At 37.9% G+C, this 23536-nt stretch overlaps 1 protein-coding gene across 4 annotated transcripts in view; it reads right to left on the bottom strand.

The window, feature by feature from the left end:
• Positions 1 to 2882: 2882 nt before the first annotated feature.
• ITGA6 (integrin subunit alpha 6) overlaps positions 2883 to 23536 on the bottom strand; it is a 46198-nt gene continuing 25544 nt past the window's right edge. The window contains exons 6-26 of one of the 4 annotated variants that reach the window (XM_059820722.1): positions 22432 to 22548; positions 21222 to 21432; positions 20570 to 20763; positions 20343 to 20431; positions 19460 to 19587; positions 17742 to 17837; positions 17171 to 17232; positions 15645 to 15802; positions 14582 to 14737; positions 13755 to 13870; positions 12636 to 12825; positions 12468 to 12551; positions 12191 to 12270; positions 11974 to 12051; positions 11766 to 11868; positions 10470 to 10643; positions 9352 to 9450; positions 8855 to 8965; positions 8673 to 8771; positions 8224 to 8349; positions 2883 to 4937 (exon numbers count right to left, since the gene is read on the bottom strand). In XM_059820722.1, the coding sequence (XP_059676705.1) occupies positions 4779 to 4937; positions 8224 to 8349; positions 8673 to 8771; positions 8855 to 8965; positions 9352 to 9450; positions 10470 to 10643; positions 11766 to 11868; positions 11974 to 12051; positions 12191 to 12270; positions 12468 to 12551; positions 12636 to 12825; positions 13755 to 13870; positions 14582 to 14737; positions 15645 to 15802; positions 17171 to 17232; positions 17742 to 17837; positions 19460 to 19587; positions 20343 to 20431; positions 20570 to 20763; positions 21222 to 21432; positions 22432 to 22548 (2630 nt within the window). In that variant the 3' untranslated portion in view covers positions 2883 to 4778. Of the gene's footprint in view, positions 4938 to 6642; positions 6773 to 8223; positions 8350 to 8672; positions 8772 to 8854; positions 8966 to 9351; positions 9451 to 10469; positions 10644 to 11765; positions 11869 to 11973; positions 12052 to 12190; positions 12271 to 12467; positions 12552 to 12635; positions 12826 to 13754; positions 13871 to 14581; positions 14738 to 15644; positions 15803 to 17170; positions 17233 to 17741; positions 17838 to 19459; positions 19588 to 20342; positions 20432 to 20569; positions 20764 to 21221; positions 21433 to 22431; positions 22549 to 23536 lie in introns of all 4 variants that reach the window. The other 3 variants (XM_059820724.1, XM_059820723.1, XM_059820725.1) reach the window with 3 other exon arrangements.

The raw sequence follows: 23536 nt of genomic DNA, 5'->3' as shown, positions 1-23536 counted from the left end.
ATCACAGGCTGTTTCATAAGCTGGCTGGCAATGATCACAAGCTTCTCGGCTCGTGACATTAACTGTCGGTCCTCTTCAAGAAACTAAGCAATATCCTACAAACATTTCTTTTAATTAACTTAGCTATTGCATTATTTCATACATTCCAGCGAAGGTATCTGACTTTTCTGTCCCTTCCTCCCCTATCCTCTGAAGACACTGAGACTGAGAGATAAGAGGAAATAAATACCACTGTGTATCAACGGTGAGGGGCGTATACGTCTGAGCACAAGTCTTATGAGGAGCGGCTGAGGGAGCTGGGGTTGTTTAGCCTGGAGAAGAGGAGGCTGAGGGGAGACCTCATCGCTCTCTACAACTACCTGAAAGGGGGTTGCAGAGAGGTGGGTGTTGGTCTCTTCTCCCAAGTGACTAGCGACAGGGCAAGAGGAAATGGCCTCAAGTTGCACCAGGGGAGGTTCAGGCTAGATATTAGGAAACAGTTCTTTACTGAGAGAGTAGTGAAACATTGGAATAGACTGCCCAGGGAGGTGGTGGAGTCACCATCCCTGGAGGTATTCAAGGAGCATGTGGATGTGGCATTGTGGGATGTAGCTTGATGGGCATGGTGCTGTGTGGTGTTGGGTGGGTTGGCTTTTGGTGTGTTGGTTTTTTTGTTTTTGTGGTGGTTTTTTGTTTTTTTTTTTTTTTAAGGTTGGACTTGATGATCTTACAGGTCTTTTCCAACCTTAGTGATTCTGTGATTCTGTTGTTCTGCGATAATTAGTTAGGTAAGCAGCAGCAAGGACACCTGTGCTTGTTAAAAACTCAGTTCTCTGCTTCCATCTTCTAGGATCTCTTGAGGCAGGTACAGCCCTGAAAAGGTGCTGCTTGCAAACAACCATTTTGCAGAGCTAGAAAACGAAGGAGGAAAGAGGTCTGTCTACAAGTATGGAAAACATAAACTGCAGGTCCCCTACCCCTATTGTACAGTGACATTATCACACCCTGGCTAGGGATTAAGGCTAATTTCTGTGGCAGTCGCTCAGGGTAAGGAGTTGCTGTGTTTTTCTCACAAGGATCATTGTTAGGACTCCAGCAAGGCTTATGAGGTTATAAAGGTGTATAGTATTAATTTATGAATCCATGGCCTGGGAAGACAAATGGACATTTAAAGAAAAATGTCTGAGGAGCGGGATAAAAACTGAAGCAACTGCTTACACAGCCACCATAGGGAAATACACTGCTCGCATTCCTGTTGTCACACATGGGTGTGTTGTTTGGCAAGGCAGCTGAAGCGTGTCCACGCGTCTCTTCTGGCTCCGAGCACTGGCTACAGTCGCCTGGTTGTTTCATCACAGTTTGCTCTCCTGGGTTTTGCAAAACAACTGCTGAGACTCTCACCTACTTGGTGCTGGGAGAAGTTACTTCAGTTGTTTGTACATGAGTAGCATTCTGTCTGTTTATTTTAGTTAAGACATGCTGCTGCAGTGACAGTTAGCATTGTAACATCGGTGCTCTGAATGGCAATTGGCGTTTTAGTGCTGCTTTCAAAAGCTTCCCTTCACCTGACATTTGCATCCGAGCACCCTGTGCTGTCTCTTCTTCCACATAAATTCTGCACAGGTGGTTATTGAAACTATGCTGTGATGGTTCCTTATATTGAAAGCTTCTCTCATAAGGTATGTCTCCTGTGCTGTGACAGTTTTAAAACATATGTGAAGGTATTGCAGTTTACTAGCATTCTATTTATGTACCTTAGGCTATATAGTATGTGTGTATTATATATATACACACATACTACACCCAAACACACTCTCTATATATCAAATATAGTATATTAGGGTTTATATATATGCGTATATACATATACAACATACAGTGTTATGTATAGTACAGTACTACTGTGTATATAGTATATACTACATCTAGTACTAACGTGTATAGTATATATGAGCATATATAAAACATAGTTACTATATTTATTTGTACTATACTTCCTATGATCAGCTACTTAACTGTTCTCTCAGTCCATATTTTGTCTTATTGAGGACAAACGTTCATGGGTGTAGCTCTGTAACTGAGAGTAATTGTTTAATAAAAGCAGGCTGAGTCCACACCTTTGACGTGCTCTGAAAGATGTAGCAGCACCTTCTGGTTCTAATCCTAGAAGTTTCTCAGCTGCAACAACAAACACAGGTCTAGCATGTATCCATGCATAACCCTTATCTTCAGGCTTTGATGCATAAAAAGCTCTTTCCTTTCAGCAGAGGCAAGCAAGGCTTAACATCTTAGAAATGGAGATAAACCACAGGTTTTCTCTGGGGTTTGGCTTGTGTTTTTTTTTTTTTCTCCATCTTTTTGGCTTTTCTGGGTTTTTTTGTGGAGTTGAAGCTGTACCCTGCAATCATGTAACTGACCGTCAGTATCAAACTTCCACTGCTAAATACAGATAGTTATGTGAAGTCCTTGACTAATTTTGGGGGAGGTACGATCTCCCCTAGTTGCAGAAACACCTGTCTGGCCAGGGGAGCTTTTAGAAGACCGCTTGCATTGAAGGTACCCTGCGCAGCATGAGGCAAGTGTGGAGGGAGAGGGTAGCTCTGCCCCAGGGGAGCTGACGCTTGGTGCTTCGCCAGCGCCTGCTCTGCCAGGCTCCCAGCCTGACTCTTACCAGTGCTGGAAACTGCAGCAGACAGCCTGCAAGCGTGAGATTGCATGTTATCTCCTGCAGCTGCCTTATCTGCCCCTTGGCATGGGGGAGAGCACTGAGAGTTACAGCAATATTGAGAATGAGACAACTTGTTAAAGCTGGCAACTTTCAGCTTACTCTTCCAGTGAACTTAGCTACAGCTAAACTCAGTTAATTATAATAAGAAATCACTATTACCAAAACAATGTTTAATTTAAAAAAAATTTATTTCACACTTTTATACAAATATCCACAGGTAATTTCTAATCATGGAATGACGTGGCATTGCTAGCTGGTATAAAAAAGGTCTGAGATAAAAGTATATCAGTGACATGGCTGACTTCTCAAGAACTTTCAGTTTAACACTGCCAAGACATTAATGTTCTTAGGCAAGGGCCACAATCTGCTTTTAAATCCAAGGCTATTTATCGAGCTTCTTAGTCTCTGATTAGCCTGGCTTCTGATGCTGCTGAGCCTTTCGGCAAATAAGCTAGAATTTTAAAAGCTAAAAAACTGGGTAACAGCTAAATACCTGTGTAAGTGTTCATAAAATGAGGGTCTCAACATACTGACTGAGATTATTTAGTGGGAGGATGAACAGTCTATAATGCACTTTCTATAATGATAACTTTTTAGGTGACCACACCTTCCAAAAAGGTATGTTCAAAGTTAGTAGTAAAGTAAGACACTTGACAACTGCCCTCCTAGCAGGTTTTTACCCTATGAGGAGAAAAAGTACCAAGAGGTTTTTGCATAGTTCAAATTACTAGCAATTAACGTGCATACTTTTTGAGCAGAATGGAATAACAATTGTGAACTAAATCTTTGTTCTTAAATAGTACCAACGCTTTAGAACATGGGCAGAAAAAGTAAACTCTTTAAATAGTTTTATCAGTTATGTTACAATAACTGGATTACAGATAAACACAACATTGTGGTTCTACTTTTATCAACATTCAGGTATTCAAGACAGTTCAGTAGTCTCAACGTGGATCAGCTCAGATCCCCACAGTAAAGGTAAGTTAGGCATTTATAGCCTCCTTCAAGTGCTATATAACAGTTGCAGTAGTCAACGCCTTTTGCCAAACAGGAAGTCCTTATGAAGCTGGAAAGCGGTTTCCAGAGAACCTCTCACTTCTTGCAGTAAGTAAAAACAACTGTATCCAAAAACTCTACTTCTGCTTGGTGTCCAAATCCTTAAATAGTCTGAAGTAATATACAAATCATGTTACGAGACCTGAAAATTCCTATTACATAAAGTCACAAGCATCAGGAAAAGCAGCCCCCATACACATCATTGGAATAAATATTTACATTTTTAGAAAGCATTGGCACCTTCAGTGGTTTATTAAAATGCAGTGAATGCCTCATGTCTCATAATCTGAAGTTCAAAAACACAGTGGATTTGAAAGTTCAGTTAAGTCTTTGGCCTAACAGTTAGTCAAAGACAATGATTTATAACAAAAATAAATATAAAAATGACTAAAATTATATATATACAAAAAGTACATCTAATATTCAAAAGCCTCTCTTTTAAAAAAAACCTGTGTATATTTGTTGTGAGCAAGAATTACACAATCTGATCTTAAAAAAAAATGAGCAACATGACCTATTGCACATGAAATTTAAGGTGATGCATTTTGTTAAGGCCCAACTACTGCAGCAAGCAAAGTTTATGACTAAAGTAGATTTGCAGGTCTTCAGATTATATTTGAACAAAGTGTGTTAAGGCCACTATGTATTTGTAATGGACTATGCATTGAGTGAAGGATGGAGAACCTGTCTTGCCCTTGGAATCATGCATAACCTGGAAGGAAAAGGTCTGCTGTAGTGGTTTTGCGTATTTTGCAGAAAAGACCCCAAATCAACACAGTATCTTCTAAAGCGCGAGTTAGATTTGAAGGGGAAAAGAGGCAGTCTGGAAATTAAATAATGCAGATAAAGTCTGTTGAAGCAATTTTAACTGTGCAAACAAAAGCCTCAATATAAGTAGTAATATCTACAATCAAATGGTGAATGTCCGTAGTGTTCATAGGTTTAACTCCATCAGTATTCCATTAATGAAAACATTAACCTCTATCTGAACTTTGTAGATGAAAATAATTTTTCCTTAAGAATAACTTTCATTTTCATTCCATTTTGTGAACCACTGTTTTGTCTCAAGGTCTTTGCATTTCTCATCTTTGATCTGTCGCTCTTCTTTTCGAATTCTTACAGCATGATATCGGGGGACACTGTCTTCGTACCTAGAACGCTGGAAGAACCCGCACTGGGGCAGAGAAGAGAAAGAACAGTTTAGGTTTAAGTTGCTGCCAAAGTACTACAATTATAGAGGCAATGAATGCTTTCTTTGCACAGACATACAGGTAACAAAATTGAAAACAAAGAATATGTAGGCCAAAATTGTAGTGTATATAGCTATAAAAATGTGAGCCAGCAGGTCTACGTTAGTTGTTCCAGCAGCAGTTGAAGACAAATGGCATAGTTTGACAACCCGGTAATCTAAGACCTTAAAAATATTCCGTCCACTAACTTTGTAAATTTGTTTTACAAGTCTTTTAAGTCTTCTTATAAAGCTATTCATTCATATACTGACAGAATTTAATGCTACACAAAGAAGCAAATACAGTTCAGGAAAGCCTGCTTCTTCTGAATCAAAGGTAGGTACGTACTTCAGTATCTTCCTGTACGGTGACATGATTTGCCTTTAAAAACCTACAGAAGGGTTTGCAGGGCCTTCAAGAAAAGTTACATTAGGGCCTTGTTTTTCATTTTTCAAAGCACCATCTCAACTATAGTCACCTGCACTAACTACACATATGCAGTATGAGAACACGTGTCTTGCTTAGTTTGCCACAGGATAAAAAACAGACATAACTTCAAAGTTTTGTAATGTGCCACGACACAAGTCTCCCCGATGAAATCTAGTACAGATTATTTGTGCCCTGCAATTTTTTATTCAAAGCCACCGTAAAAACTGATTTTAACTATTGAGGAATGGACTGAACTCCATTTTGTTTTGAAAATTAATTTATGGCCACAATGTTACAAAGATGATGATTGGTAGACACTCAACTTTACATGCTTATGGGTCACTGATGTAAAGATTAAGGTTAAGAGACATTGTGCCATCCAGCTGTCATTAGGTACTGCTAGAAAAAAAAAGACTAAAGTGGCAAGGTTTTGTTCATAGTATTTGGGGTGGTGAGGTTTTGGTTTTGTTTGGGTTTTGGTTTTTTGTTTTTTTTTAAAGAATATTAGAACTTAGATGGAACTGAATTTAAAAAAAAATACATCCAGGTATAGACCAAATCTTAGGCCATCTCTTAACTAAGATTTCATTAAACATTGTTTTGACATATTTTAGTTAAGAATTCCTCCCCACCCCCTGATCCCAAGCATCGCTTATTAATATAATGTACATGCATGTAATATCTTAAGTTGAATAAAGGTTGCTACAAGCATAAATCATCATGCATCTATCTAGTAGCTTCAGCAGAGGAAAGTGTGTTCCTGGAAAAGTATACCTTAGAATTGAAGGAAAACAGATGTTTCCAGAGCAATTAAATTCTCATTATGAAAACCCCTTTCATTATAAGCAACATATATCTTCTAGCATGCACTGAAGGTTAGTAAAGCAAGTTTATCTATTGTCCATTAAATCTTAACTCTGCAGTGTTGGCTACCATCTCTCAAGCTTAAAAACTTACGTGTACTGTTAAAACATACATTAAAAAAAAGACTAACAGATCAAGATGTTTTCTAAAGAAAAACAAAAAGCTTTTTAGACCAAGGTAAACACCTGTGTTTGTTCACGTGCACCAAAAGCTGAAAATATAACAACAGAATGAGCAAGCAAGTATGATAGTTTGAAATCCAAAAGTTAATAGAACATATGCAATAAAAGCTTCATAGTTAGCCACCGCAACCATAGCATGTGCCACAGCTAAAAATTAAAAAATATCATCAATTACCAATTACAGAAGTAGATCAATACTATGCATCAGAAGTAAGCCTCTCTTTATCAGATGGCTGAGCATGGATCTCAGCCTTGTGATATGTGGCATCGTAATGATCTTTCTTATTTCTCTTGAAGAAACCACACTACAAGGAAGCAAGGTATTTAGTCAATTTTTGTGGACTAGAAGTCAAACCTACTAAACCTGACTTAAATTAATGGTGAACTATCTTCCCATTATCCCCTCACAGGCCTTAAAAAAAAAAAAAAAGAAAATCACAAGCACTCAGCTGTTTCTAGATCTGGTAACTTCTTGGACTAACTCAATCTGTAAAATAATAGACTAACCTGAGGTAAAGAATATTATTATTTTAGAGGCATTTTGATAAATTTGTAATGCATCTGTTTTGGTTTGTTTGGGGTGGTTTTTCTTTTTTAGAAAAGCTACTATAAAGTATGTCCATAGCAACTAAAGCTGGCTGTGAAGAGCAGAAAGACATCTATACAGAAACCTGTTTGTGGACTAGCGCACAGGATAGACAAAACCATAGAGCAGAACAAAAATTAGTACTGCTTTGACCTGTACAACACAAGTATTTCTCTTAAAACAATCATGTAACTGTCTTTGAAGTACCATGTTTGTCCTTCGTAAGATGGCACAGTGTTTGTCATCAAAAGAATCATTGTACACTGTGTGTGCATGTGTGAAAATCTGTGTATTTTCATGTGCAGTGAAACACTAGTAGTTATAACCTAACAGCCCACCGAAAGTGTTAATTCATCAGGATGGTTTGGAGCAGGGGATGGGCATTTACTAGAAAATAAGGAAGTCAGAACTGTCCTGTGAGAGGGTAACCTGCAGCAAATAGTAGCTCCTCAGCAAAGCCAATTGCTGCGGTTTCTCTAGAAGAAAGTAAGTGACAGATAGAATATTCTTCTTCATCTCTTCTTTCTTAATAACCTTCTGCTATCCCATAACAGCAAATACTAACTGCCTATGCCTGTGAAAACTAAAAATAAAAGGACTGCCCTGTTATACTTGGAACCACAATTAGTTGTAAAAATGCCAAAGGTAGTTAGAAAAATAGGTACTTGATTCTGTCTTTTGCAAATTGTTAACCTTTTGTTATACATACTTAGTTACTCCTTTAGGGTTTCTATGATAAAATGCCCATACTACAAAAATTCACCAACACACTTGGCTATGTATTATTTCTGTACCTCTTGGTTATTTTCACCTACTATCAGTTTAATGGTATTTCTAATGTCATGAGAACAAAGCCCTGCTAAAACATTTGTAGATAGTTCACGTGAAGTTTTACACCTAACTGCAGAAGCCCCAGTTAGCTATATCCATCCATATCAAAGTAACTATGGTCTCTGAACATTTGTCTCAAGTTTTGCCCAAAGCTCAAAATACCATTTTCATTCCAAATGTTGCAAAACTGAGAAACTGATAGAGGTAGTATATGGTTTGGGCAGTTTTGCTCTGAGTCCCAAATACAAACCAAAATACGTAATCATTTGCTTAATTAGTTTGCTGTCTTGTCAGTTGTAGACCAGGAAATGTAAAATAACCAGATGAATAAAAACTCACCTTCCATAGTAAGAATACCAACAGTGCAAGCATCAGTATTCCAGCAAAAATAGCCACTGAGATGATCCACCAAGGTACTCCTGTATAAAGTGCTACTGGTTTTGCAGGAAAGACAGTAACACGCACCTAAAGGAGAGAAAACATGTGAAGATGGAAGGAGCATTTCAGAAGCATCCATGTTTAATAAAAAGCTGCAATTTATACCGTCTTCTCTCTCTCATCTACAAAATGTTTTGAAGAAAAAGTTACTACTGGTATCATTTCAATACGGTAGTGATTTTTTCCAACCCAATTAAAAGGTAAAAATTATCAATAATTCAAAACTCAGTTAAAAAGCTAAACTTTTAGGTGCTTTTGTTCTAAAATAGGGGTTTTTTTTCCCCAGTCTTTGAGATAAGCTGGAAACATCACAACCATAACATATGGTTAGCATTAACTGTTGAACCTACCTGAGCAACTTCATTTGTGAGTTTAACATTCTTAGCTGCAGCAGGAACACTGATAGAAGCCCTAACGAGAATGTCCAGGTAGTTCATTTTGGAGTATTCCTGTTCCAAAATAAAATACAGACATTAGACACAGAACAGGAAAGAACTCTGACCTTCCAAAAATGTCAGGTAAGAGGACTTACTTCTAAGAAAGTACTGTTCCACAGTCTGGAACGCAGCACAATAGATGCCTTGCTGTCTAAACCCTTCAGGGGACATTTTATGTCCACACAGCGTGCATTCACATTGCAGTCCTGCAATTACAAATTTCTGCGTGTCAATAAAAACACATCCTCACAAATTGTTTAACACATATCCCCCCCCGATTAAAAACCTGATTATATGCATCATATTTATATGCAAGAACCAAAATCTGTTTGTACTGACAGCACCTTCATTGTATTTTCCTATTGCTATTACCTGTTTATTTTAATGTAGATAACTATGCAGAAATTCTTCCCTATTTCTCTCTCATCAGTAGATAATCTAAATGGTTAAATTTTAAAAGCCTCTATACTTGGATTTAAGATAAAAACAAAGCAAAGAGATACCTTCTTTCACCCTGCCAAACTCAGAAAAGCCCTCTTACAAGTGCAGGAGGAGGTATCTGATAAGACTATAGTTGGTGCAGTATGCTTACCAAGGTCTTGTATTTTCTTTCTGAGAATAAAGAAAATGTCTTGCTGTCTGTAATCTGCTTCTCTGCAACCTCACGTTTTCTTCTTGAGTTATGGGATTCCTTAAAAAAAAAAAAAAAGTTTTAGTAGTTTATCATAAGCATCTCTTAATTCTGACCCCATACAAGCAGAGAAATAAGCATTCAGTGAGTGTTTACTTGTTCCAAGATCAGCACATAAGTGACATCATTATAGAGCCCTACTTCTCTACATTTAATGCTAATAGTAGAGTCAGGACAATTTACTAGAATTTAAGATTACCTAAAGAAAGGTCAACTTGACTACTTTCTTCAATAGGTCAAGGGGGTTTTAGATTTGTAAAGCTTTCAATGCTATTTCCATTTTTGTTCTATTAATGTTACTATGCTAAAAGAATAAGATTGTGCTAAGGTCAGTAGGCGCTTTTTTTATTTTTTAACTGTATCGTAATTACTGGAAGTTTTATTAACTAATGTAGTGATCTGACAAGACTAGGTTTATGTGCATGCAGTTTTAATGGTGAAAATTAAAACTCCTCCCAAATGATCTTACAATTATATGAAGAAAAAAAAAAAAAGAAAATGAAGGCTTGGGCTTTAGGGAAAAAATCTTGCTAGATAGGCACAATGAAGGGCTATGAAACTTGCTTGAGAAATTCTTCTTATTGTATTTGTTGTAAATAAGTAAATTAAAGTGCAAGCCCTTTCTCTTTAAAAAAGTACGTGGAGTTCCCCCAGGCTGGGGAGATGTTTACTGTTGTTTATTGTTTTCTGTGTAAGAACTCAATCAGATTTCAATAATGCTGATGAAATTTGTTAAAGCAATAAGCAATTTCATCCTGTAAGAGCATGTGACAACATATGACAACAGTGCCCATTGCAAAAACAGTCACCACATAGCATCTATCCTTTAGGATATTCTCATTAGCTGTTATGAAGTCTGCTAATAAGCTTAACCCTTGATACACTGTTCATGTATTGTGCTTGTGAGCTGCTTAAGACAAAAAATAGCCTTCTGGAGGCAAGCTTTTCATGCCCTACTATCACATGCTGCGGTACTTTCATGTTGTATTAATTCATGAACAGAAGACAGGGTAACATACCGCAACATGCAAACTGTTGATTTCATTCTCGGGTTGACAGGAGACTTTTTCCAAGCCTTTAGAATCTATTTTCATCAAATAAAGCAGCCATTTGCCATTACTAATTTCTTTTGGCCACTGGATGTCCAGAGAAGCAGTACCGAATGTTTTCAGTGGTCTGCCCAAGTTAGTTACCTGTTAAAGGAAACATTCTTTAAACTGTGAAATACTTTTTAAAAGGTATTTTCTTCTCGGAAGTGTTACTGACTTGGGCGAGTTTTAAGCATGCAGCTAACAGGAAATTTAAAAGCAGATGAAAGACAGTCAAAACGAAGTATAAAGACAAAGCATATACTGAAACTAGCACACTTGGATAGCAAGTAAATACAGAGTTTAAACATACAAGAATTAAAATTCCCTAACATGAACCTTTAAGCTGTTGATTTTTAGAAATCTATCTTCATGTGAAACAACAACTCCTCCAATTTCGAGTTAACAAATCAGTTATGTAAGTGAGGCAAATTTCAAGTTTATGAGGAACTCTGACACAGAAAGATAACCAGCTCTTGCTCTCCTAAGTCTGGAAGTTGTTTCCCAACCTATTTTTTGCTTTCTTAGTGTTACTGTTCATGATGGTAAGTTCTAAAACAGGTATTCTAACTGCTTCTACTTCATGCATGCAGGTACAGAAGGAAATAAAGGATTGACAGAGATGAACTTCAATCCTCACAAACTGCTATGTACAGAGACAGCGGGGCTTGCATTAATGATGTAGAAAACGCAACTCTCTTGCTGATAAACAGAGTTTTTACAGAACCAAAATCATCTCTCTCGGACTTCTCCTTGATTTATTAATTAGGCAGAAGACCAAAAGACTGAAATAGACCCACACGTTCAAAGTGCCTCACGCAGTGTCTTCTTGTGCCTGCTCAATGCTGCATGCAGTAAGTACACATAACTGGCTGCCTGTGTGCATCAGGTAACACCTGGGTGTGCCACAGTTAGGGTTCTGGGTTTAAATTTTGTTTCGTACCTGCATGGGGTTGTATGCCGTACAACTGAATGTGCATGAACTGCTCCACAAAACAAGTGTACAGCCAGACTTGGGGCACTTCCTCAAAATATGATCATAAAACGTCAAGGCCTAAAGAAGCTCTAGTCTGCAGTCAGACTGCATGTTCTGAGCAGGAAGTCAGGATTTTGGGACAAGAAAAGCCAATTTTAAATCCAGCAACTTTTCCAAGTATTCATACACATAAAGAAAGAAGCTGTTCATTTGATTAAAAGCAGCTGTTGGCATTAATCTAAATTACTCACTCTGAATTCATACTCTATGAGGTTTCCAATATGATCTTCAGATTTCATAGCACTCTCACCAATGATGTTACCTCCAAAATATACCTGAGAAGGCTTAGCAACTCTGTTCAGGTGGGGGTGGGGAAGGAGAATAATCAGATTTTAATGAAGTCTGCAGCAAAACTGTCATCCCCAACCCCCCCCCATTTGTTATGCTATCAACACTTACCCAGTGAGTGATAGAAGCAATTCAAGAACCACTTTAGCACTAGCTGTAATTGGAGTCGAATTAACTTGAGTGCTTGTTCTACAATGAAAATGTTGGTTTTTACAAATTTAGTGGTTTTCACTTTACTATTAAATTGCTTTTGTGAACTGAACAAATTAAGTCAAAATGTTTGCAACTGTATATAAAAACATAGTGCATGCACACAAAAAAAACTTACGTTTCCAACTTCAGATTAATGTCCAAGTCTGTTGTATCAACATTAACTTTAGTGGTACTCAAGATCAGATAAAAGGTTACCTAGACAAGAAAGAACATCCATGAAATATGTAAACATTTTACAAAATATATTAATATATGCAGTATTATAGAAATAGACCATCAAGTTCTAGGGTTAAAAAGACAGATACAAATTTCCAGTTACGACACACAGAAACTTTGGATGACTGCAGTAAGGAATCAGATTTTACAACTTGAGTAAAATAGGTGCAACTTACGTTGGAATTTCTTTTGAAAGGATTTCCAAGTTCACACTCTGCTTGAGAACCATTTTGGTTAGCACCACATGTTAACTGTTTTTCCTGATTGAACAGAATACATTTAAAAGTAAAAATATGCTGAAAATATTTTAAAATTTTAATATCTTTTCTCTTAAATATACTTACAGGGTAACCCCTCATCTCCCTGAATGCAGAATATGTCAGACTGTCTGGAAAAGTTGCAATTAGTTTAGCTTCGTATGCATCTTCGCCATCTTTCTGTGGATTTTTTGCATCAGATGGATTGTTTGTCACTGTTATTTCCAGGGCAATATCTTTCTGATCTTTCAGAACAAGCACTGGCGTGCCATTTTCACTACAGAAACAGAGTATGCAGGGTTGTGTGCATTAGGAAAACAAATGTGTATGAAAGCTCGCTTCTTACTATGGTTTACCCAAATATAATTCCCTCTATTAGGGAAGAATTACTCTAAGACCATAAACACAGGAATGGTCATAGGTTTTTTTCCCAGACCAGTTATTTCGTCTCTGAAAGTGGCCAGCAGTTAACAGGATAGAACAGACTGATACACCCCTCGAGTAATCAAGAGTTTATAGTTCTGAACCAGCGCTCGCAACTGGCTCATGTTTAGTAATGATGAATTTTCTCTGAATAAATCTACTGACCTACTTTTTTCTTGTAAAGTATACATGGTTTTGGCTTCCGAGTGAGGTTGTGGCACTCACTGCTAAAGGTGACCGATTGTTGACAGTAAGTAAACATACATCCTTTTGTTTGTTTTACACCTCCTTTCTAATTTCACTGGCCCTCCAGGGAGAAGGGATGCAGCAGGGTGTTAGGTGTGTGTTACGGTGAAATGATTTCTCTGTTCACTTCTCTGTAACTGCTTGTCTAGGCTACTAGACTTAGGCTACTAGACTATAGTATATCATGTTGTCATACGTGTAATCAAATTTCATCTCAAAAAGAGCTAACTATCACACCCAATAAACTACTGCAAGGCTGGTTTAGAATCTCATTTCCCCAGGGGTTAGAAACTTTTTTTCTAACTTTTAGCCCACACCTGTGGCCACTTGGTATCGATTTGACTCTGTACCACGGCTGCTCTTCTAAAGCTTATCCCCACTCCCCCACCTTCCACGTCAGATCCGTACTACTACGCAGAGCTGTGTTTGCCAGACTAACAGAACAAAGCTGCTCTATCTCCCAAAACCCTCTCCTAAAAGTTCTTTTAAGCACTTGTTAATAATTTGAATTTTAGCAATGCGTTAATCAAGGCTTACATTGGTAAATAAGTAAACCTGTCTTCGTTTCCTTCTCTAGTGCAAAACCGGTACTGAAGTTTCAGATTGCTGTGACATTTATTGTCTTCTCCACATCCTTCTTTTAAGAACTCCACCTAAATAAAACCAAAGCACTTTTACTGCATGCCACAAGATACTAGCTTAGAACACTGCCTAAAGCATCTACAGGGAACTCAGAGGCACTTTCCTGGATAGGGTAAGATTCTAACCTGACTCTTCTTTCTTGCCTCTCAGGAGAGTTCTTCTTTGTGAGACATAGTCCTTGATGCTGATGATTTAGAACTTCAAATGTGACTAAAAGGCAGACTTAGATAATTCTAAGTGAGAGGTACACTTCTAATGAGGGAAAACATCCTTAAGTCTGATTCTTCAATGAGTGTTGAGGAAATGAGATCTTTTACCTGAGATATTCCCTCTCTTTTGCGTCAGTGCTGCAGAACTCTACTGCTGTTACAGCATCCTAACCACAGAAGAATTAGACTGTACATTATTTTGTGATGTGCTCACAGCAGGAAACAATGGATTTCCATTTTTAATCAAAAGTACATTTCCTCCCATATTTGCTGGGGAGAGAAAAAAACCTAGCAGCTGTACCAGCTTCACTTTTGTTGCAAAAGAAACACAGGATCTAGTTTGTAACATTTTGTAACAAGCTCGTAACAAAATACAAAACATAAGGTGGTAGTTACAAGTCCAGTGCCACCCCAGTTATTTCCTTTGGTCATAATTTAGCTTTCTTTAGTCTTTAAAATTCTGTGATTTATCAAAGTGCAGATTTATGGGAAAATGTGATATCAAAGGCTTACTTTTGTGGTCTTTGTTTCAGATTCATTTGAATTTAGGATTGGTATAAGATCCGGAAGTGCTCTCTCTTTTCTTGTGGACGGTGAGCTAGACTCCAGGCCAGCAATTTTAACGCTGACTGATATTGGAATGGGGCGTAGCTTATCTTTGATTTTTTCCTGTTAAAATATTTTAAATGGCATAGTTAGTGTACAGTGCAGAGAAGAAAAAACAACACAAAGACTAGCTTTTGATACACATTTTAGAACAAGCAGTAAAGCAAAATCTTTTCTGCTACATTTTGCAGTATTAAAATTATTCATTACATAGAAACTCAGCATTTTCTAAAAATGTGCAAGAACACGAGCCTAGCCTTACTGTCTGTTTTTTGGGGTTTTTTTTCTGGCTTCCCGATCTGATGATTTCTCTCACCTTTAAGAATTCCTAGGAACAACAGATGGTAACTCAGGCAAGGGAAATTCACACTACAACAGTGAAATAACACACTTTTCTCCCTATTGCGTAAGTTCAGGCTCTTCAATTTGCTGTGGTCAAAAGCAACCTTGGAGGCTGGCTCATTACTGCTGAGCCGCAGATAAAGAATTTGTTCAGCTCCTGGAGCAACGCCACCTTTAAGCACCAATGTAGCAGCCAAGTCAGAGAGCACATACCAAGCTTTATTGTCCTTCCCAGTCATACCCTCTGAAACCCGTGGGTTAAAATTCTTTTCCTAGCCAGTCACACCGTTAAATTCTATAACAATTACTTCTGTTGGAAACAGCTCTCCATTTTTGGCATTTATTCCCTCTCTACTGTTCTAAATTAGTTCAGCTCTATCGACCTCCAGAGCACACTGCAGTGACCACAACTTTTATTCATACTTTGTAAGAAAGGCAACCGGAGGAAGCAGCATGTGTGCAGGGAATAGTAAGGTACTGCTTAACTATGGTTGTTTTCTAGTTTTGAAGCTTTATATTGCATGTGACTTTTAAGTTATATACAAAGGTACCATGAGGCTGAAAAAAAGAGCATGCTTTTGTTTTAAATGGATATAAATGAAACTGAAATAAAATAACTCTGCCTTACCTGCAGTACAAGCTTGGTTGTCACACACTCTTTTGAGTTTTGCCCCCTTAGGGTTGTACTTGCAGTAAACTGATCAGACAGGTGGTCTTTAAACCGTACCCTAGACGGCAGGCCTAACTGCCTCCTCTCGTTTTCTGCTTCAAATGTATAGTTGATCTCTATATGAAGAAATAAAGTAGGTCACTATAAAAAAAAGAACCCTTGCCTTATTAAAAGGAACTTTAATTTCTCCAGGTATGATCTTACAATATTATTTTCTAGAAGACTGTTTCAGCCAGTGCTGGGCTTCACAAACTGCTTTCAGTTATTTCCAAAAGTTTCTCTGTCAAGTTTTGTCCCCCTCCAGTTGAGGGCCAGGTGCCCTGTGTGTGTATCTAAAGGAAACTTCTAAACCAAATCCTTTTCTTCCAAAAGTACCCCATTACTTTACCGGCATGAAGAGCTGGCTGGAGGAGCTGTTATTGCTGCTGTGGAGCCAGCAGAGGGCTGCGATACAAAACCTTGTAAATACTCTGACTCGCTGTCCTTGATTTCTGTTTTGTCCCAAATAGCACCGAAGTAGCCAGCAGGATTTTGAGGTCAAGGTACACTGTTAATTTTAGCACTGAAAGCAAAGGTGTGGCTAGGGCTTTCTAGTTGTATGCTGAGGGGTGTTTTGATAGATCTGAATTCTGTGCATCTTTTAATCATCTCTGTATTCACTGAGCTAATTCAGTGTTGCAAAGATGGGAACAGCACCCCGTGTGCCAGGCCTCGGGAGCATGCAGACGGGCACACGTGAGCCGCCTCTCAGAGCTGGAAGCATTTGACCTGTTGAAGGACCAGGACCTTATTCAGGCACATCCTATGGATTTTACAAGTAACTGAGAAACTCAAGACAACACAGGAGGAGAAGGATGTTTGGGCTTAAAATTATTCTCATTTCCTCTCAAAATCCTACACAGTTTTCTGAGGTGTAGTTAACAGCAGCATTGTAACAAGAGAAAAAACTGGAGACATGAGAAATTAATGCTTTACATGTTTAACTATATTTACGGCATGGTCTTCCAGGTTCCTACTAATACAAAGATTTTTTTTATTTCACTTACTGATTTCCACAAAACCATTTTCATGAATACACAACACTGTTTTATAGGGTAAGTCTCCAGTAAGAAATAATGCTTGCTAATAATATATAAAATAGGCTTTTAAAACTATTTTCTAAAGCAGCAGTAACCTAGAAAGGCAAAATGGTTTTGGTCTGTATGGCAGCCATTTGCTCACTGACAGTTACATTACCTAGAAAGCTTCAGTTCAGTCTGTCATCCAGAGAACTTCCTAACACACTAGCATGACTAAATACACGTTACCCTAAATACAGATAGTGCGATAGCTGATTGACCTTAGTATTGAGTCACACTTCAAATTTGACAGTCACAGTCTGAGATGAGTCACTATAATTTGAGTACTATTCTTCCATGATATGCTCTAAAGAAAAAACAAACCACATGACAAACAGATTAGAAATATTTATCTTCAAAACTTACTTATTCTTGGACTTAAATCACTGGGGTTTGCAGTATACTGAAAACATGCTTTCACATCCATCCTGTAAAAAGCACCAAGAAATTAATATTAACTTCAACAAGGCATGGTCCAACAGACTGAAAAGTTTTAATATAGTCCATTGACTGATATTATCAGTCTTATGACTGGTTTTCATGCTAGAACAGTAATTTGCTGCTTACTAAACTGAATTACAAAGTAAGAAAAAATGGGTAATATGCAATTAGAAAAAATATTTTCTGGCATTTGCTCTTATATCTCTACTTGTGAGAAAGCTGTTCAAGTTAAGATGCTTCTAAGTATTAAAAGTCTTAAGTGGCAAAGTGACATTCATTTTCAAAAAAGGACATGAACAGAACACATTCCACACCTTGTCTCTAGCACAGTAGTCATAGCAAATTCTGGAAGTCAGAGTGATCACACGTAGATACATTTGCTTAACCTGCATGACTGTCATATCCCTTCATTTTATCACCACTGACTGAATGAATTTTGACTACAGAAAACTCAATACACCAAGGCTTCCAACATAATATTTTTTTTAAAACGTACCATATTTCACTAGGGTCCTCAGGGTTCTTTTTCTTTAGATCAATTTTGTCAGGCTGTACTGTAATGCTTCTTCTAATGCTTATCACAGGCCGAGATCTTCATTTGGGGGAAAAATGAGGAATGGAGAGAAGAGGTAAAAAAACAAAAGGAAAAGTTTCTGTTAAGATTAATGAAGTAATTCATGTGAATCCAAGATGCCCTCCATGCCTGCACTGATATGCAACAAAGACACCCCAAGAAACACAACAGTTTGGCCTTGATAATGGTTAGAAAGAAAAGAAAACTACTTAAAGCAAGTGATGGTTCCCACCCCAATAGTAACTCAGCCCCTGTGAACAACTGTAGTACTGAAGTTCATACAGATTAATGTTCACAACAGCTTTAATGAGGAGCCTGGGTGGCTGTGGGAAACAGTGTTTTCATTTCCCGACTCCTCTGCATGCAGGCTGTAACCATAATTCAGCCTGACAACTTTTCCTTTCTCTTCCTTTTTGGAAGGGACAAGAAAAGACAGTTCACATGAACAAATGAATGAGCTGATCCTGCTCTTTTTGAAGCATCTAAGGGTTGTTTAAAATGGCCAGTAAGCCACCTCCTCCTCTTCTAGCAAATTTCTTTTAACTGGGCCACCCCGTTCACTGTTCATCACCATAAAGGCTTTCATTCTCACCTTTGTAGAAGTTTTTGTACCGCCCTTATCAGCAAATGATTAAAGCTCCTTATGAGTAAGCAGAACACTTAATAATCTAACCAACTTCCCTTCCACCTACTCTGTTCTCTTCCACAAGCAATATAAGTTGCTTTTGTTGGGTGCTGTTTCAGTGTATGTAGCAACATTCCAATTATGTACACAGATACCATACACCTTAGAGATGGGATCATCAAAACATTGTAGGAGAGGTCATTCTGCCTGAAAGGTACAGTTGTTTTCATCCCAAAAATTGAGATAATCAGTTTTGGAGTTTCTGCTCCTCCTCCTTTGGGACCTAACAGCAACCACCAAAGATCTGAACTCGATGCAGCATTCACAGCTCTGATGAGGAGACAGTCCTCTTCCTGCTTGTGACTAGTGATTCGACTTAACAGTACATTAAACTGGAAAAAAGCAGAGGTCTCCAAAAGACTGTGACCTCATCCCTAATTAAGGCATGTGCTACAGAAATCCAAAAGGATCCTATCTGTAGGGCTTCCTCACGATTGTTTCATGGACCCCACTGCAACCTCAGCAAGGCCATATGCCTCACTGCTTTTGGATCCTCAGCTACAAAAGAAACGTTTGGTTTTATCTTCAGTAAAGCAGGATTAAATTTATGTAACAGCAGCAAACAAAAGCTCTAGCAAACGTGTCAGTTAACTTCTCCTTTCTTAAGTCAAAAGAATTACTTACCACCCTTAATTCCGTCCAAGGACACGGTCATCCAAAGTAAGTTACCACAGAGCAAAGCTAGGGTACAGATACACTATACACATCAGCACTCCACAGTAGCTGCCCACATTCACCCTCTTACCCTGTATTGATTGTGAGGCAGCTTCTCAATGAGAAGAGGGGGGTAAAGTAACAAACCAATTTGTGGAATTTTTTCCCCACAGAATTTCCAACTTCTAGAAGGAAAAATACACTCCAGGCCAAACAGCTTTTTCTTACTTCTAAGCAGTTTGTTTTTAAAAAACTAAAACCGAAACCTTGGTGCAATTAGTTACAATTCTGTATATAATACCTGAACACAGATACAGAATCTGAAAGGGAACCAACAGCAATATCAGGGTAGGAATTTTTATCCAGGTCCATGTTCCCAGCAATGGAGTAACCAAAGAAATTGGTGCCTGTTTTTTCACCATCAAGAATCTAAAGAGCAAACAGATTGAGGGAATTCAGACATTTAAAAGCTATAAAAAGTGAAATAATAAGTGAACATCATTGTCTTACGGCCAGGAAAAAAAAAAAAAGGGAGAAAAGAGATACAAGGAAATAGGACCTCTGTGTTCAGGTAAATGACACTGAAGTGCCAAGATGATTTGCTTTTCTTCCAAGAAGTTACTTTGCAATAGCAGTGAGTACCAGAAATTACTGTTTTGCATAGAAATGTTGCCTAGGTTATCTTTATTTAGTATTTATGTAGTATAGGCATTTGACACTGAAGAAGTATTCTAGAAAGTATTCTAACATTATTCTAGAAAGTGTAATCAAGTTCCATTCTGACCTTGCAAACTGAACACAGTGGTCCTCAAGAAAAAAAGAAAAAGGCATAAACATTTTTTATTAAAAAAGGAAGTAGTAGTAGTAAAAGAGAAAATGAAGAAACTAATGATTTTTCAAATCCCCAAATTTCTTTCAAAAAACCAAAAACTTACACATCTACCTGCCTTTTTCCTTCTCTACATATTATTGGTGCCAAAGGACTTCCCCCGTAAGAAAAATGTGTATTAAAATCAAGAATTCCTAATCTTTCTGGACAGCAGTGCAATCTTTGAAGGGTTCTGTGGCTTTTCTGCATGCCCACCACCCCACTAATAGTAATGGCAAAGGAGAAGATGGATAGCCCTGTCATTCCTTTAATTTTGTGCAAGACTAATTATATATAGTAAAGGTTACTTCATTACCTGTGCTGGTTTTGTATTTATTCCATTCTTGGATCCATGATAAATGTATACTTTGCCAAAACCATCATACGGAGCCCCTACTGCAATATCTGTTGAAAATAAGTTGTAACATCTAAAATCATTCTTACTCTTTCTGCACCTTACAATCATGGTAAGGGTAAGATGTTCCAAGTCTGGCATTAGCAAAAAAGTCACATACATTTTTATTGTAATTGTTTTCCACTCACCTGGATATCCGTCCTGATTAATGTCTCCAACATTTTCAACTGCAAGACCAAACATGGAGTCAGTGGTTCCATTTAAGCGAATAGGTTTTACTCCTTCCCATTTGCCTTGCTGGTTAATGTAGATGTACACAGCACCACCAATATCTCCACTTCTGTCAAAATATTGCGGGGCTCCAACAACAATATCTTGCCATCTTAGAATCAAAGAAAAAAAAGCAATGCTTTTACAGAAGAACTGTGAAAAATAACTTCATCAGACTGTGGTCTCAAGGTCAGCTAGCCAAAGAGCTGGTAAACAAAGACTAAAAAGTACATTAAACTGGTTGAGCAACAACAGCTCTACTGATGCTACAGGCAGATTATATTCCCTCTGTGACATATAAGGATCTTCTAGGGCCTGCTTTGGGTACGAGATCTGTTTCTTCTTTCCTTGTGTACACTAATTGGTGAAATTTAAATAGAACTCTTTCCTATAATTAGAAACGTAGACTGTGTCCTGACTGGTTCTCCAAGATGCCCGCCATTTCCTTCAGCAAAACATGGAAGATGGGATTTGGCATTCCTTGTATTTCTAATGTGAAAAACCAAAGCAGAAATAAACCAGATTGCCCTTCTTCATTATCCAGGCAGCAGGGGTTAACCAAGGCCATACCCGTCATTGTTGAGATCCACAACAGCAACATCATAGCCAAAAGAAGAGGCCAGCCCTTCTCCTTCAAACATGTGCTCGAGTGAAAGCGCTCTCTGATTTTTCTCTTTTTTCAGTAAAACAACTGCTCCGCTGTGGTTGGCTCTTGGAGCACCAGACACAAAAGTCATCTCATCTTGGGAGACAATTCCTTTACCAGAGTCCAAAGAGAAACCTTTAACAGAGAAGGAAATAAAATATAAACAAACAAACAACTTGTATTCTTAATAGGAAAAATACATTCCCCTACTATATTAAAGTGGTATATTGAATAGAAGTTTTGTCTAAAACAGAGTATGATATACTGGGAATTCTCCATTTCTGTTTGGACTGGTGGATGCATGTTTACAAGTCTACACTCCTCCATACATTACATTTAAGCGTTTCCCCCACAAAATGTATTATTTCATTGCTCACTCAAATCTACTTTTCACGGACACCAAATACAAGATCATTTTTAAACATACCAGCTTAGAAATGACTACACCTTACCACTTGAATATAGCTTGAGTATTTCACCTCTGGCAAAATTATTATAAAACTTCCTAAGTACAAGTCAGTATCATTCTATTGCAAACATGCAAAATGTACCACACAAGCACAGTATTTTACATGAATGATGTACACAGTATTTGAGAATCACCTTACACAGTAATGGTGAAATTGGCAATTTTGATTTAATGCAGCCCTAAAGGACATGTTCAAATTAATTTAGTCTTAGGTATTCTTTATAAAAGTCAACACATTTTAAAATATATGAAAAACTGAGTTAAAACAATATACTGCATATACCGACATATACAATAAAGGCGAAAGCAGAAAATTAATCCACATCGCAAGGAAGAAAGATACTAGCCAGCAGACAGAAATCTCCCTTCTGAAACACTTCACCACTACTATGAAAATTCTCAATTACAGCAATTCACAATGAGATAGTTTCAGAAAAATTCAGGGAGTCCCATCTGGGGGAGGGATGAGAGGGTTTGGAGAAATGCATGACAAGTGTTTCTCTGAAGCCATGTTATTTTGCAAGCTCCTCTTCATCTGAATCCCTGTTTTTACATGCTTTCACTTGCAATGTATTTGAGATGAGGGGGGATGGAGAGGAGAGGATCATGTCAAAGGTCTGGAGATTATGTCTGACCAGATGCTGCCACCTCAAGTGGTCACAAACCTAAGTAGCTATTCATCATTATATCCATCGATTTGTCCACCTGTATGCCGGGAGGCAATGTTTTGTATACAAACTGATCTGGATGAGTATCAGATACAGCTGTCAAAAATAGAAGACCTGTAAACAGGAGTGAAAGATTGAAGAGAAAAAAATAGTAGTTAAGCAAAGCAGCCATAACCATGTTTATTTACTGTCTAAACAGAGGGAACAGCAATGCCAGTGAACAGCAGGCTTGCCTGGAATTGGGTTTGTTTGTGACAAATCAAAGGCAGCATTTACATTTAGGAGATAAATGCATTTGTTATGAAACTGCAAAAAGTCAGTATTACTCTGTTCACAGCAAAAGACACCTCCACAGCACTCCTCACCTTACCAATTCTTACTTCACCAGAAGAGGCTATCAGCTTGTCTTTTAATGTAAGCTCTTACGATTTTGTTTGTTTTTTGGTTTTTTTACACCCAGTAATTACTGCTGGTATTTATCGGAAGTCTATATTCTATTTCTTCTAACAGATACGTAGCTCTAAGTTGGTTCTTTTCTTGACTTGCTTTTACTTTTTATATTAGCAATGCCTTTCCCATCTGTTCAGCTTTCCACCACTCCCACAGAAATTCCAGTTTCAAGTTACCAAAATTTTATTTGTTGCATATGCCAAAAGCAGTGGATCAATACACCACAGAAATCTGCACTATAACAGAAAGGTTCTTTACACTTGAAGCCTTTCCAAAAATGCAGTGTAGCCTCTTCTCTGCACCAACATATCTCACTGGTCTATAGCTAACATCCAGTGATCTAAGGATGTATTTCTGCTTTCATGTGTGCACAACGTGCAAGAGACTCACCTCCTGCAACACACACACACAATATTATGGTATTTTAAAGGCCTGTAAAAAGGCCACTGGAGTTTTAAAACTTGAAGAGCCACTGGAGTTTTAAAACTTGAAGAATAAAAAAAATTGCACTTGCCTACCAGGAAGGAGAAACTGCAGTCTTAACAGTTACATCCAGAAACTCAAATTTTGATAAACCTTCTGATACCACATGGCAGAGACCTTATGACTAAGGACTACAGATCCATACACCATACTTAACCATTAAAGCGAT

This window comes from Gavia stellata, chromosome 8, assembly GCF_030936135.1.
Source record: "Gavia stellata isolate bGavSte3 chromosome 8, bGavSte3.hap2, whole genome shotgun sequence".
Classification (NCBI taxonomy): Eukaryota; Metazoa; Chordata; class Aves; order Gaviiformes; family Gaviidae; genus Gavia; species Gavia stellata.
Note: the sequence above shows the minus strand (reverse complement) of the source record. Positions and strands in the feature narration are given on the sequence as shown.